Raw genomic sequence first — 16914 nt, 5'->3', positions numbered from 1 at the left:
AAAAAAAAAAAAAACAAAAAAAACCCCAAAACTTTTCACAATATGTCAGTTTACTTAAGGACTGACTAGCTTCTCTGGATGTGACACATGTAACCAAATCATATATGAGAGCTACGTATATACAGTCAACTTACTTACAAAAGGACATGTCTCTTTTTCCATGACTGAAAGGTTCATATTGACTATACAGGGGACTCCTCCTGATATCAAAATGCTTAGAGAGCCAAGTTACTCATTAAAAAGTTACCTAACAGGATGCATCAGAATGCATACAACTGGCTACCTCCAAGGAAGGAAAGCAGGAAGACAGGGAGACAGAGCAGAAGAGAGTTTTCACTATCCATTCATTTCTACATAGTAGATTTTTAACACCGTGTGAATATATTGCCTAGTCAAAAATATATGTCTATATTTTTAAAATTTTAAATTACTAAGTTACAATATTAATTAGAGAAAAAGGAGTTACAAAAATCTGGTTAAGGACCCTTGTTCCACTACAGGAAAATACAAATTAAGGCTACTTTCCACTACTACAAACTGGACACCCCACTCTAGTCCTGTCTCCCAAAGACTACATCTTAGTTCCCTTGCTTGGACTCATGCTCCCCAATATTATTTCAGACACACACTACATTTCCAATCACTGGGGTTACTTCTGCTGATGACTAGTCTCCTTACTATGAAAGGCACTCCACTATGCCTATTAAGGGTAATTTTAATCCCAATTTCTGAATAAACCGTATGTACTGACTAAAGTATACTGAAGTAGTTCCAAACATAAAGAAAATATCATTACGTGATGAGGTAGGACAGGAGGCTTGTTCTAACACCATGTGAAGCTACAATTGGAAACACCTACAGACCTAATCCTAACAGCACAGTATCAGGCAGTGGAAATGTGAAAACAGAAAAAGGAGAAATACTGGGAAGGAAAGATCAATGCCATGTCTCCAAAGCAGTTGGTGACTGGACACACACTCCTGCCCACCTAGCAGATCCATGGTAAAGATCACTAACCATATCTTGGCCAACGCATGGTGCGCTTTCTCTCAAGAGGATGCAAGACAAGGAGATGCCAGAATCCATTACTTTTGAATAGTGAAATGACATGTAAAAATAGTAACTACTAAATATTGTTTTCTATTTCAATATGAGAAGATGGTTTAAGACTTTTTAACCAAGTGAGGTCCATGGACCACACAGTATCACCATCACCTGAGAGAATCAGAAATGCAGACTCAACCCACCTAAGACCTACAGAATCAGAATCTGCAGCTTAATGAGACCCCCAGGTGATTCACATGCACATTTACTTCTGAGAAGCTCTGCCTTAGAGTAAACCAAGGATCTACTCGGAAAGGATCAAAGTGTCAGGAACACAGGAAAGAAAAGATTGGAAATGCTAAAGATAAACACCATAAATGTTTCTAAAGTTGGCCCCATCCACTTTCAACCACTAGTAGAAAAATGGTTGTACAGAGCTACTCTTGTCCTTTCCAGCCACATGCATGTGCAGTTTAATAGGGAGAGCACCAGTAAGCCGTGCCATACGCCAACACTACCTCCTGAGATTAGCCAGACAACCTCATTAGAAGGGCTTTGGTTCCCAAAGGATGCATGAAGGTGTCGGTGTATTTTGGGATATAAAGGAGCAGGGAAATATAGGAAAAGAATGGGTATGGTAGAGGGCAGATAAATTTTCACCTCCTAAAAAAGCGTTATTTTTTAAGTAGTTCATTCTTTAAAATACAGAAGTACCTCCAAAAGCAGTGCTTTATTCCCTTTAAATATAAATCAAAATTTTATTATAACTAACACTAAAACTACAGAGTATCCAAGTTTCCTGAAGATCAGAGAGGTGAAACAGTTTGTCCAAAGAAATGGAATCTGGGTCTTCTAGCTCCATGGCTCATGCTTTTTCTGCTGCATCAACTGCTAACTTTACAGCCAAGTATTTGCAATTGCTTGTCTGGTGTAGGGGGAATATATATTTCCAAATTATGATCATTCTGTAAGTGTTCAGTAAAAAAGTTCACTGGTTTCATTCAAACGTGTTATCTCAAAAGCACAAAGACATTTTCCAAACACTATACCTAAAGAAACTCTTATTTTTAAGAATCCTATGGAGTGAAAAAAGTGTTGTAAACACTGTTACATAAACTCACCTTGGGGGGAATGACTGGTTGTGTGCATTCAACAGAAATCTTACCTCTCACTTGATGCACAGGAATTAACTTTCCAGCCAGCATGTCATAGACATAAAGAACCTTGCTGTGGGTACTCGTGGCTAAAACTTCTTCCCCATTAGCACTAAAACAAGCCTTAAAGATTGGAAACCTTTCCAAATAGATGCTCTGGATTTTAGGATTTGTTTTCCCATCAACCTATAAAGAAGTACAAAATGGTTCTTTTGATTATTTCCACGGACCCTGTATCCTGGTAGTATATACTTTTCACTGCAAGTGTTCATTTAAAAATACATATCCAAGGGGCTGAAGGCTGACTTAAGCAGCCACGGCCAGTGATTTAATCAACCATGCCTATGTCAAGAGGCCTTCATAAAAAAGCTTAACAGAAGGGATTCAGAGAGCTTCTGGGTTGCTGAACACACGGAGGTGCTGGGGAGGTGGCGTGCCCTGAGAAGGCACGGAAGCTCCACGCTCCTTCCCCATACCTTGCCCTAGTCATTTCTTGAGTTTGTCCACCCACAGATAAGGAGATAGAGTCAGTCCCATCCAAACTACATGAACTGGACCAAGTGTTATTCTTATCCAAGAGCAGATACTGTGAAGCACCTGCAGTACTGAATGGTTACATTTGTGACCATGTGTTCACCATCTATACCCCCATCAGAGAGTGACATCCTGAAGTGAAGGGCCAGGTCTGTTGTTTATTGTTGCAACCCAAGAAACCATCAATGTACATCAGTGTTAGATTAAACATGGAAGACCCAGTAAAGTCATGAGGTTATATTATCGCTTTGCTCTAATAACTCACTAGAAAATTAAAAGAACACGTTTTTGTAGAGAGAATATATTCACTAACATGATTAATATATTCTTCACTTCTCAATCTATTATTTTAAACCACTATTTTACTGAACTTTTATATTCAGTGGAAGAAAAATTTTACTCCAAATCCCCTATTATTATGGTTCCTTGTACACTGAAGTCATACAGGTGCATTCAGTAAAAATGTAAGTGGGCAAGGGATGGTAAGCGACCCAAACTGTGAACAGGCAAGGGGTGAGCAGCTGTGATTGAAAACAGTGACGACAGACTTTGGAGCAAGAAGCAAGGGCAGTATGCTGACTGGATGTTCTGTTTTGTATTTCCAAGTAAATGAACTCTGTCACTTCTGTGAGACTTAGCTATGCTTCGGGCTATGATGTTTTAGCTATGAATATCTTTTTCAGTATTTTTGCATTTGGGGTTGCAAATGTCTGGTCCTTAAATAAAAATAATGCATTAGAAATAAATAAGTAAATAAAGATGCATACCTGAAATAGTGATACAGCATTATCTAATCCAGCAACCATCACAATCTGTGCACCGGGATGGAACTGCACAGATGAGATCCGAGCAACAGTAGGACGTTCAGCATTCGCATGCTGGCAGTTCTTCATCTACAGGAAATGAAAGCTGGGATTTTATCAATTGAAATGAATAAACATTATTTTCTTTAGAGTAAGAAGAAAAGACATTATAGTTTATAATGCAGGAAAAAAATGCACTGGAATGGTAACCAAACACAACTCAAAAAAAAAAAACAAAAAACAAAAAAACCGCAGCTCTGGCACCAACTAGCAAGTCACTTTACCACAAAAGAATCCATTTTTACCATCTTTCAAATAAAAAGATTAAATCATTAAAGTGCTTTCCATATCTAGAAGTCTGAATGTATTACTCATTCTTAGAGCACTAGTATGTAGTCATTTCCCCAAAATACATCCATTTGTGTTAAGAGACTTTCACTTCTGAGGAAATTTCACTTAAAACTTCTACTTTGGCACCTGGCATCTTTGCATTCATGGCACAAATGCAAGAGGCACTGCACAGTTGTCCCCACAGTTCTTCAATTGGCACAGGTTGCTTTATTCTCTTAGGGTACATGGTTCCATGTTTAAAGTAATGGTAATCTCACATCCATCACTTGGACTATTTTGTTATTTATTTTGTTTTTACAGGTTTCCCCTTGAATTTTTAAAATTCAGTTAAAAACAAAAGTATGTGTTTTGTTTGTAACCACCAAAGTTAAATTTTTATGGTAACTTTTTTTTTTTTTTGAGATTGAGTTTCACTCTTGTTGCCCAGGCTGGAGGGCAATGGCGCAATCTCGACTCACCACAACCTCTGCCTGTTGGGTTCAAGTGATTCTCCTGCCTCAGCCTCCCAAGTAGCTGGGATTACAGACATGTGCCACCACACCCAGCTAATTTTGTATTTTCAGTAGAGATGAGGTTTCCCCATGTTGGTCACACTGGTCTCAAACTCCCAACCTCAGGTGATCTGCCCGCCTCGGCCTCCCAAAGTGCTGGGATTACAGGCGTGAGCCACTGCGCCCGGCCATGTGGTAACTACATTTTTAATGGAGGTGAATTCACCCGTAAAGAGCTAAATGAATTGTCCTCATAAGGTGCAAGACAAAATCACTGTATCTAATTTATCATAATAGTTTCCCCTGCCCCATTTAAATACTCCTGCCATGGTGTAATAAGAAAAGAGACCTATGTCGCTGGGCGCAGTGGCTCACGCCTGTAATCCCAGCACGTTGGGAGCTGAGGCGGGCAGATCACCTGAGGTCAGGAGTTCGAGACCAGCCTGACTAACATGGAGAAACCCTGTCTCTACCAAAACAACAAACAAAAAGTTAGCCAGGCATGGTGGTGCATGCCTGTAATCCCAGCTACTTGGGTGGCTGAGGCAGGAGAATTGCTTGAACCCGGGAGGCGGAGGTTGCAGTGAGCCGAGATCACGCCCTTGCACTCCAGCCTGAGCAAAAGAGCAAAACTCTATCTCAAACAAACAAACAAACAAACAAACAAACAAAAGATATCTATGTCATAGAGAGATCTGTTAATATGACAGATATTTAACTAAAGTACTGCCTGTTAGTATGACAGATATTTAACTAAAGTACTATGCTACATAGGCAGCTGGACACCATAATGAACATGCTAGACATAGTGATGAGTTAGAAAGTGAATAGTGTAGACCACTTTAGAGAAAGTCTTGTCTAAGGTGCCATTTGAGCAGAAAGGTAAGAATGAGCTAGCCATTAGGACTTCCTGAAGACAAGGCAGGCAGAACAAAAGAGAAAGAGCAAAGGTTCACAGGCAAGAAAGGACCTAGCAGCATGTCCAAGAAATAGAAAAAGGCTTGTGTGACTCAAGTGGGAAATCATGGGAAACAGGTCTGAGATGAGGCTAAGGATCCAGGCAAAAGCCAGATTGTAAAGGGCAGTGTAGAATACGATAAGGAATTCAGAAGTTTTCAAAAAGCAATGAAAAGTGACATGACCTGATGTTTTATTTTTAAAAGATCCCTCTGGCTGCCATACAAAGAATGATTTAAAAAGAGGTAAAGTAGAAGTAAAGAGTCCAGTCACAAAGCTACTGCAATATACCAGATAAGAGATGACAGCAGTATGAACTAGGCTGATGCCAATGAAAATGAAGATAAACCAAACAGGATTCCTAGAATTACTGGAAAATTTATTTATTTATTTATTTATTTATTTATTTATTTATTATTTTAGAGACAGGGTCTCGCTTTCACCCGGGCTAAAGTACAGTGGTTCCATCACAGCTCACCGTGGCTTCAAACTCCTGAGCTCAAGCAATAGGAACATAATACCTCTAGAACATTTTTGCAAAAGGAAAAAAAAAAACAACAATAACATAAGTATTTACCAGGGCAAAATGACAGCAAACATATTTAACCCCACAGATAATAGGAATCCATACATCTGCTACTGGGAAGCAAATTAAACTGCAGAGGTAAGTAGTTAGATAGGATCCCCCAACTTCACTGACTCTCACCTTCAAGATTCCTCTTGGAAGAGAAGTTGATGTGGATATGAAATTCCCAGTCCTTTGCAACAAATCATCTTCATCCTCTTCACTTTCATCTAAGTCAAACAGACCCAGAAGGCTGATCTTTAGAATCAATGAGCTGCCCCTTTTACCTACCCCAAACTTCTATGAATATATTTTCAACATCAACTCCCTTTCCAGCCTCCCTACCTCAATTGCTTTTTTTAAAGCTGCAACTGGCAAAAGCAAAACAGGAAAAAAAAAAAAAATTTAAAGGAAAAGAAAAAGATGACACAAAGCTTAACATCTACAGTTAAAATCAAAGTTTAACTCTAGAATGAAAGACTAACACGTACACAGATGGTTACTGAAACAAGATGAAGTGAAATAAAAGTTTAAAGCCAGCATTTCATTTAAAAAGAGCAACTAATAATTATGGCAAAATTGGCAACAGGTTGGCTACTGATCTAGCTTAACAACTCACATGAATAAAAACCCGAACTTTTAGCTGAATGATCAATGTCAGCAATCTATGTATCAGAACTTCAAAAAGAGCAAATAGGGCTGCTTTTCCCCCTGGAGATGACTGATGATTCCAGTGGAGACAGCTAAGAAGCTGAGCAAACTTAAAACACTTGCGGAGCTAAGAAGGGAAAAACTAGCTCTAAGCTTCTTGACAGGGTCTGGTAAGCCACCAGGTTTTGGATTGCGGCCACAAAGGGCTACCACTAGGATTAAAGACGAAATCAAAGAATTATAAGAAAATCTTCCCAAAACTGAAATTCTGCTTCACAATTCCTCATTAAAATAAAACGTTCTGGGATTACTAGTGTCCTCTGCCAAGCTACCTACTTAGAAGTAAACATATAAACCATCATCCTAGATCTAATTAATCTACATTATTTTTCATATGCAATGTCCACCACTCAATGAAATATAACCAGGCAAATATTGACAAGATAACTTGACTAAAAACCACAAGGAAAAACAGACAATCCCCACAGGGATCTAAACAACGGAATTATCAGACACAAACCTTAAAAATACTATGTTCAGGCCAGGCGCAGTGGCTCACATCTGTAATCCCAGCACTTTGGGAGGCCGAGGTGAGTGGATCACCTGAGGTCAGGAGTCAGAGATCAACCTGGCCAACATGGAGAAACTCCGTCTCTACTAAAAATACAAAAATTAACTGGGCATGATGGCTTATGTCTGTAATCCCAGCTACTTGGGAGGCTGAAGCAAGAGAATCACCTGAACCCAGGAGGCAGAGGTTGCAGTGAGCTGAGATTGCGCCACTGCACTCCAGCCTGGGCAACAGAATAAGACTCTGTCTCAAAAAAACACAAACAACAACAACAACAAAAAAAACTATGTTTAATATATTTAAGAATGAAAGACAAGATTCAAAATTGAGCCAGAAATCTAGAATATTTGAAAAAGAAATTCTAGAGCTGAAAAATACGTAATTAAAAGTAAGCCCCCAATAGGCCAGGCATGGTGGCTCATATCTGTAATTCCAGTACTTTGGGAGGCCGAGGCAAGTGGATCACTTGAGTTCAGGAGTTCGAGACCAGCCTGACCAAAATGGTGAAACCCCGTGTCTACTAAAAATACAAAAATTAGCCAGGCGTGGTAGTGCACACCTGTAATCCCAGCTACTTGGGTGGCTGAGGCAGGAGAATCACTTGAACTCGGGAGGCAGAGGTCGCAGTGAGTGGAGGTAGTGCCACTGCACTCCAGCCTACACGACAGCACAAGACTAACTCAAAAAATAATAACAAATAAAATTAAATTAAGCCTCCAATAGATGTTTTTAACAGTACATCAAAATTAGCTGTAGAGAGAATTTGTGGTCTAGAAAACGAATCAGAAAAATATACCCAGACTGAAGTACAGAAAGAAAAAGGATAAAAAACACTGAATACCAATGTGGGTAACATAATAAGATCCTGTCACTACAAAAAAAATTTTTTTTTTCATTAGCTGGGCATGGTAGCACATGCCTGTAGTCCTAGCTACTCCAGAGGCTGAGGTGGGAGGATTGCTTGAACCCAGGAGGTTGAGACTACAGTGAGCCAAGATCACGTCACTGCACTCCAGACTGGGCGATAGAGAGAGACCCTGTCTCAAAAAAAAAAAAAAAACCAAACCAAAAAATAGGTGGAAGACATTTAATATACGTATTACTAATAATCTAGAAAGGAAGACTGGAACAGAAACAATACTTGAAGACAGGTGAGAATTTCCAAAACTTACAGAAGACATCAAGCCAGTTCAAAAGTAGTACTATGAAGTCTAAGCAAAATACAAAGCAAGCTAAAATGATAGGGAGAGGGGATAAACAAAGAGCAACACAATACAACAATTCATAATATTAATGAATTGCTGTTGATTTTTGGAGCTGTGGTTATGTTCAAAAGGGAGAATTTTCTTATAACGAAACTCAATAAATATTTACAGATAAAAATAACACACTGGAGATAATCATGAAGATGAGTGCTAGTCACCATTCTGTCAACAATAAGTATACCTTCAACAAGTCACTATCTCTTTGAACCTCTCTCATGTACAAAATGAATGTGTTAGACAAGCATATCCCATACTGTAGCAGACTAATTGCTGACTTAATCCACTTCCTTTTTCTCCTGTGCACAAAGCCAAACTACACTTCCTAGGATCCTCTCAGCTAGTGTGGCCTTATGACTGAGTTCCAGCCAACAAAATGTAGGCAAAAGTATCCTGTACCATTTCCAGGAAAGGCCAATAAAAATCCCCTCTTTCTCCTCCTATAAGCCAAGTGGATGTCAACATCTTAGGCAACTTTGGAAGAACCAACCTGAAGATGACAGAACTTCTATAAACTTGGGTCCCTAAAGTAAACCATCACCTTCCTACCACCCCAATTTTATGTGCTGAAAAAACCAACTTCAATTGGATTATGCCACTGGGATCTGTGGGATTTTGTTTCAACAGCTAGCATAACCATACCTAAAATTACAGGAATCTAAAATGTTGTGGGGTTCTATAAATGCAGCATTCTGAAATGGATAATAAAATTATGTTTCATCCAGGAGGGCAAACTGGTGATCTAGGGTCTAGAAGTACGCCACCAAAAAAATGGTCAAAATAACGAGGGATGTTTAACATATTAAAAAACAAACATGGAAAGAGGCTTCCCAAATAAGAGAAAAAGAAGATAATCTGTATGTTTCAAACCGTAGGAGTAGAGACTTGTTGGGACATACATTTCAAAATAGGAAAAACTGTCTAACAGTTCTTAAAGAAAAGGGAAGAAGGGGAAAAAACAGTTTAGTAAAAAGTACATTATTTAGGCCAGGCACAGTGGCTCATGCCTGTAATCCCAACATTTTGGAAGGCCAAGAGTTCAAGACCAGCCTGGCCAACACGGTGAAACCCCGATTCTACTAAAAATACAAAAATTAGCCAGGTGTAATGGCGCACACCTGTAACCCCAGCTACTCAGGTGGCTGAGACAAAACAATCACTGGAACCCGGGAGGCAGAGGTTGTAGTGCGCTGAGATTGCCCCACTGCACTCCAGCCCTGGGTGACAGAGTGAGATTCTGACACTGACACACACACACACACACACACACACACACACACACACACACAATACATTATTTGATATATTTAAGCAGAGGATAATGTAGAAAAGATTACTGCAGTGGATAAAGTCAGGCCACATCACTAAGATTCCTTCAACCTCTAAAAGCAAATGGCTAGAAACAAAGACGGTCAATTTCTTCTTAGTAACAGATTGTCTTTTCTAATAGAATTATATAAAACACTGGCTCTTTGTATGGACTCCCTGCATTTACGTACCATGAGGACTAACAGGGTAGGGAGAAAGGGGACAGAGGTGGTGGTCATAATCAAACTGAAGCTCTACGGACATCAAGGATGCTAAGGAAGGAGCTCCTACATGATGTGAGAGGATATACTCCGGACTCTCAGGATTTCAAAGGTTAATTCCAAGTCTAAAACGTGTAACTCCAAGCACACAAACCAGATTTTAGCTAAGCCATCCATATTTATAATAGCTAACCTCAAAAGATCGAAGAAGCAGAAAATAGCCATGGTACAAGTTAAATTTAAAACCTACAGTCAAAAAACAGATTTTTTTTTTTTTTTGAGACAGAGTCTCACTCTGTCACCCAGGCTGGAGTACGGTGGCACTTATCACTTATCACAGGTTACTGCACCCTAGTCTTCCCTAGCTCAAGCAATCCTCCCACCTTAGCCTCCCAAGTAGTCGGGACTACAGGAACATACCATCAGGCCTGGCTAATTTTTGTATTTTTTGTAGAGATGGGGTTTCGCCATGTCACCTGGTCTGGTCTTAAACTCCTGGACTCAAGCGATCCACCCGCCTCGGGCTCCCAAAGCACTGGGATGACAGGCGTGAGCTACCGAGCCAGGCAAGAAATGCCAGGTTTTAATGAGCCTCATAAGAAAGCTCAAATAATAACAAACAGGAACAGGGACTTATGTACTAATTTAAACAGAAATATCAACGCTCACCATCTGAAGATGTTTTCCGCTTAGTAGTCTCTGCCCAGGCAGGTACTCCTCCCATGGCATGTTGGAATCTAAGCAAAAATATTTGAAAAATATATTTATGGCAACCACTACATGTCCATAAAGCTTGATACATTTAAAGCATATATGTTGAATCACCCTTGAGAATACGTATGGACTCTCTTCCAAAGAAGTAACTATCTTTAAGAACAGAAGTTATTATCTTTACTCACACAGAACAGTCCCAACCTGCCTATACTGGAAACCTCCATGAACCTCTGCCCACTTAAACTAGTCCTGGATACATATTTTTTGTTAATTATTTCCATCTAGTTACATGGTTGTCTTATTTGTTCAATCAACACATCCCGGATATCAGGACTATGTAAAGAAGTCTCTTTGTGGTTTATGCCACAGTACATAGACTACACACTAGAACACGTCTAAAAGAAACTGACCAGATTGTTAAGAATATACAAAACTTCATTATATATCATCTGAATAAAACAGAATCACTTCACTCTGGAAAAAGTAAGCTTTAACAGAAGCATGATAGCTGTGTTCGTAAGAACTGGTACCTGGGCCGGGCGCAGTGGCTCACGCCTGTAATCCCAGCACTTTGGGAGGCCAAGGCGGGCGGATCACAAGGTCAGGAGATTGAGACCATCCTGGCTAACATGGTGAAACCCCGTCTCTACTAAAAATACAAAAAAATTAGCTAGGCGTGTTGGCAGGTGCCTGTAGTCCCATCTACTGGTAGTCCCAGCTACTCAGGAGGCTAAGGCAGGAGAATGGTGTGAACCCAGGAGGCGGAGCTTGCAGTGAGCCGCGATCACGCCACTGCACTCCAGCCTGGGCGACAGAGCCAGGCTCCATCTCAAAAAAAAAAAAAAAAACAAACAAAAAAAAACAACAACTGGTACCTGGAAGAGGGCAAAGAGTTGTTTTAATTTTTTGATGCAGAAGTACAGACTAGCTCACCAAACTAAGCCCACTAGCCATAAACAACTAGAAACCTGGACAAAATACATGAAACAAATTTTTTCGGAAACTGGATGACAGCATAGGACTGTGATCCCTCAGAGAAGGGATATAAGCAAGATGAACCCCATCACCACCACAAATTTTCCCCTAAAGGCATTTATAAGACCCTGACACAAAGCTGAGAAAAAGATCAGACTTGAAAGAGACTGATACAACTGGACTTTGAGGGGCAGTGTCTGGTACACATCATCTTAAGATACTCCTCAACAAAATACGTAATTGAATTCTAATCAAGACTTTAAGCCCAACTTAACAGGAAATACAGATGACAGAACAAGTTAAACAACACAAAGAAAAAATAGATTGAGGGAAGAGGAAATGCAAAGTGACTAATTAATGGAGAGTTTTCTTTTGAGGTGATAAAAATGTTTAAGAACCAAAAAAAAAAAAAAAAACCAAAAAAAAAGTTTTAGAACTAGATTGAAGAGGTGGTGGCACAACATTCTAAATATACTAAATGCCACCAAATTTACACTTTAAAATGGCTAACACTGTTATGTGAATTTCACCTCAATAAAAAAAAGGAGTCTTAAAATGTCAGAATGTGGGATATTCTACAAGACAACAGGTCTGAACACTTAAAAGATAGGTAATGGCTGAGCACAGTGGCTCACGTCTGTATTCCCAGCACTTTGCGAGGCCAAGAAGGGCAGATCGCTTGAGCCCAGTTCAAGACCAGCCTGGGCGACATGGCGAAAAACCTCATCTCTACAAAAAAATACAAAAATTAGCTGGGCATGGTGGCACACACCTGTAGTCCCAGCTACTCGGGAGGCTGAGGTGGGAGGATTTCTTGAGCCCAGGAGCTCAAGACCAGCCTGAGCAACATAGTGAAACCCCATTCCTACAAAAAAATTTTAAAAATTAAGGTGGTACATGCCTGTAGTCCCAGCTATGGGGAGCCTAGGAGATAGAGGTTGCAATGAGCCATGACAGCACCACTCCATTTCAGCCTGGGTGACAGAGTGAGATCCTACCTCAAAAAAATAAATAAATTTAAAGGACATAAAATCCAAATAAAATGTATGCACCTTACAACAATTGGAGAAACTAACATGGACTAGCCATAAACTGTTAATTTTCTTAGGTATGACAATGGTATTGTGAATATGAAGGAAAACATCCTTAATCTTAAGAGATGCACATTGACAAATTAATGAGTTAAGTGTCACATTATCTGTACCTTACTCTCAAATACATTGGGAAAGCACACACATACCCCAAATACACAAAGCAAATATGACAAAATGTTAAAAACCATTGAACCCAGGTGGTGGCCATTTAAATTTTTGAAAATGTTCATATTATAAAATTATGGTTTACCATATGCAAATGAACAAGTAAGCAATATTATCACTGATTATATTTGAGTGGTAAGATAATTTTTTTCCAAATTTTCTTTGTGTCTGTGTTTTGTCCCCTCTCCCCTAAAACTACAGAAATTTAGTCACTGCCCACAATAGCAATCCTCTTACTGTTTCAAAATGGAAAACTACACAAGAAGCGGTTACGGTTAATGACTGGGCATTGGTTACATACACCTCTTGGTAAATCATATGAGAAAAGACACTTACTCTTCTTTAAGTCTCTTTTTAAGGTTGTCTTTCGAAAGTTTACTTTCACTAGCATTTTTCATCATATCCTTCCGAAACCGATTGTTCATCATGTCAACCCTACAAAAACAGAACAGCATATTTTAAATAACTTTTAAAGAGTTAATATAAATAGCTGCTGCTTTTAGCACTTGGAGAAAAATGTTTAATGAAACAATATAGGTCAAGATTTTTAAGATGTGAACATTTCAAATGCATCTTCTCTGTTCTTCCTAAAAGAACAAAAAAGTAGTTGCCAACATTTCAGATCATCTGGTTTACACTTTGGAGAGCTACTATTTGAGAAAATTCATCATGACTTATCTGCACACAGTTTATGAAATTCTCCAAAATAAACCCCAAGTAACTAAATACATAAAGAGCAAACCTTAGGCCCAGCGTGGTGGCTCACGCCTGTAATCCCAGCACTTTGGGAGGCTGAGGCAGGTGGATCACGAGGTCAAGAGATCGAGACCATCTTGGCCAACGTGGTGAAACACCATCTCTACTAAAAATACAGAAATTAGCTGGGCGGGGTGGCACACACCTGTAATCCCAGCTACTGAGGCAGAAGAACCACTTGAACCCAGGAGGCAGAGGTTGAAATGAGCCCAGATTGTGGCACTGTACTCCAGCCTGGGCAAAAGAGTGAGACTGTCTCAACAAAAAAAAAAAAAAAAAAAGGCCGGGCACGGTGACTCATGCCTGCAATCCCAGCACTTTGGGAGGCAGACACAGGCGGATCACTGAAGGTCGGGAGCTCGAGACCAGCCTGGCCAACGTGGTGGAACCCTGCCTCTACTAAAAACACAAAATTAGTCCAGTGTGGTGGCAGGAGCCTGTAATCCCATCTACTCAGGAGGCTGAGGCAGGTGAATCGCTTGAACCTGGGAAGCAGAGGCTGCAGTGAGCCAAGATCGCACCACTTCACTCTAGCCCAGGCAAGAAGAGCAAAACTCCATCTCAAAAAAAAAAAAAAAAAAAGAGCAAACCTTAAAATACTATGAAGTAAAAATACAGGTAAACATTTGTCTCTCTCTGTTAACTACTTACTATTAAAAACAGCAGTAAAAATAATCAAGGAAAAGATTCACAGATTTGACTATATAAAAATTTAAAACTTCTATGCACAGAAAGCTGGGGAAAACCTACAATAAATCTAACATATAAAGGTTTGAAATTCTCAATATCTCAGGAACTAATATACCAAGATTATTTAAAAAGTCTCCAATAGACAAGGACATAATAAAGAATATTTATAAGAAACGAGGCCAGGTGTGGTTGCTCATGTCTGTAACCCCAGCACTTTAGGAGGCCGAGGCAAACAGGTCACTTGAGGTCAACAGTTCAAGACCAGCCTGGCCAACATGGTAAAACCCCGTCTCTACTAAAAATACAAAAATTAGCTGGGCATGGTGACATGTGCCTGTAGTCCCAGCTACTTGGGAGGCTGAAGCAGGAGAATCGCTTGAACCTGGGAGGCGGAGGTTGCAGTGAGCCAAGATCACGCCACTGAACTCCAGCCTGGATGAAAGGATGAGAGTCTCAAAAAAAAAAAAAAAAAAAGACAATGACTAAACACAAAAACGCTTCCTCAAAACAAACTAGGTAGAGATATTACCCACTACCAAACTGACAGAGTCTGAAAAAAAAAACAAATAAACCATTGTGTCTAAGAATGGACTGAAACTGACACCTTTCAATGGGAGGGCAAACTGGTAGAGCCCCATAGCATGCAGTCTGGCAGTACTTATCAAGAACCTTAAAAATAACTGTGCTCTTTGATTAAGTAATTCTACCTCAAAGAATCTTTCTTAAGGCAATAAATTAGAAAATAAAGAAAGGTTTATACATAAAGAGGTGATAAACATTAATGCTGAGATAATCTGCATTAAAGGGAAAAATAAGGCTGGGCACAGCAGTTCACGCCTGTAATCTCAGCACTTTGGGAGGCAGAGACGGGTGTATACTTGAGGTCAGGAGTTCAAGACCAGCCTGGCCAACGTAGCAAAACTCCGTCTAACTCCGTCTCTACTAAAAATACAAAAATTAGCCAGGTGTGGTGGCACACGCCTGTAGTCACAGCTACTCCGGAGGCTGAGGCAGGAGAATAGCTTGAACCCAGGAGGCAGAGGTTGCAGTGAACCAAGATCGCACCACTGCACTCCAGCCTAGGTGAAACAGCAAGACTCTGTTTCAAAAAAAATAATTAAAAAAAAAAGGGAAAAAGAAAATCTACCCAACAATAGCCACGTAAATTATGGTTAATTCACATAATTGACTCCAACATAGCCATTTTAAAATGTCTATTTCTTTTAAGTAGGGAGAAATGTTTACAAAGTAACTTTATGTAGAAAAAGTCAAAATGTTAAATCAAGCATACAGTACATTCTCATCCATGACAGTTCCTATGGTGTGAGCTACCTTCTTTTTAGCCTTTACTCAGTTTCAGGCACTGTGCTAAAAGTTCTACAAGTACTATTTCGTTTAATCCCAACAAAATTCTGATGTAGTTACTATCATTGTGCCCATTTCACAAAGGAAAAAATGTAGGTTCCAAACTGCCTATGGTCAATTAGAAACTGGCCAAAAGAGGAGGCAAATCGAGATCTGACTTCAAACACTGTATTCTCTTAGCTACTGTATACAGCAAAGAGGAGACTGAGACAGAAGTGTGACAACATGCTAACAGCAGTTCTCCCCCGGTGGTGGGATCAGGAACCATGAAAGATCTTTTCTATACTTTCAAATATTTTTCAAATCTTCACATAATCACAAATTGGTAAAAAGAATGATTTTAAAATCTGCAAAATAACTTTTTTAAGTGTACAGAGGGATTCAGAAGAAAAGTTAGGCAACTTACATTTCCTCATCTTCATCTTCTTCATCCACCCAAACTGGCTTCTTTTGAGGTGGAAAATTACCTTTTGCTTCATTCTCCACTTCTGAGTCACCCGAGTCTTCATGTTCTTGAACCTACAGCAGACAAAACACCCTCAAGCACTGAGATTTTCCTATCCCATGACTGCAGACACATAGGCCTTACAGCCAAATGGCTCATAGAATGTTTTTTCTACCACTCTCTGATGAAATAATGGGATGGAATGCTACCATTGCAAATGCTGGAAGCAGAGGCAGAAAATGGAGAAATCAGAGAATGGCACCGACTGGACAGGTGAGGCAAGATGGAATAGTCAAGGAGAAAAAGTCAACACTCAACACGCAGGAAGGAAAACACCAAGTAAGACAAGAACAAAAGATGAGTCTGCAGATGAAAAAAGGAGGAGAAATGTCAGAACTACAGAAATTACAGGACCGGAGGCAAACTAGAGTCAAAGATATCTCCATTTTCCCGATCTGTTTTTGACCCCCTACCTCCTTAAGAAACTTTATACCAGCAGAGAGCGCAATGCCTCATGCCTGTAATCCCAACACTTTGGGAGGACAAGGTGGGAGGACTGCTTGGGCCCAGGAGTTCGAGTCCAGCCTGGGCAACATAGGGAGAGCTCGTCTCTACAGAAAATTTTTAAATTTAGCTGGGTGTGTGGTGTGCACCTGTGGCCCCAGCTAACTACTTGGGAGGCAGAGGCAGGAGGATCACTTGAGCCTAGGAGGATGAAGCTGACTTCTGAGTTTAAAGTGTTCGGAGAATTGTGCAGGTGTAATTTATCTGTGACCAACAAGAAGAGCAACCAGTTAC

At 39.9% G+C, this 16914-nt stretch overlaps 1 protein-coding gene across 1 annotated transcript in view; it reads right to left on the bottom strand.

Annotated features, from left to right (window-relative positions):
• The window catches only part of UTP18 (UTP18 small subunit processome component), a 37705-nt gene that overhangs the window by 18413 nt on the left and 2378 nt on the right, over positions 1-16914 (bottom strand). Inside the window, exons 2-7 of the mRNA XM_034942500.3 lie at positions 16078-16190; positions 13197-13295; positions 10582-10649; positions 6041-6129; positions 3500-3625; positions 2210-2384 (exon numbers count right to left, since the gene is read on the bottom strand). Of these exons, the coding sequence (XP_034798391.1) occupies positions 2210-2384; positions 3500-3625; positions 6041-6129; positions 10582-10649; positions 13197-13295; positions 16078-16190 (670 nt within the window). The remainder of the gene's footprint in view (positions 1-2209; positions 2385-3499; positions 3626-6040; positions 6130-10581; positions 10650-13196; positions 13296-16077; positions 16191-16914) is intronic.

Source organism: Pan paniscus, chromosome 19 (assembly GCF_029289425.2).
Source record: "Pan paniscus chromosome 19, NHGRI_mPanPan1-v2.0_pri, whole genome shotgun sequence".
In the NCBI taxonomy this organism is placed as follows: domain Eukaryota; kingdom Metazoa; phylum Chordata; class Mammalia; order Primates; family Hominidae; genus Pan; species Pan paniscus.
Note: the sequence above shows the minus strand (reverse complement) of the source record. Positions and strands in the feature narration are given on the sequence as shown.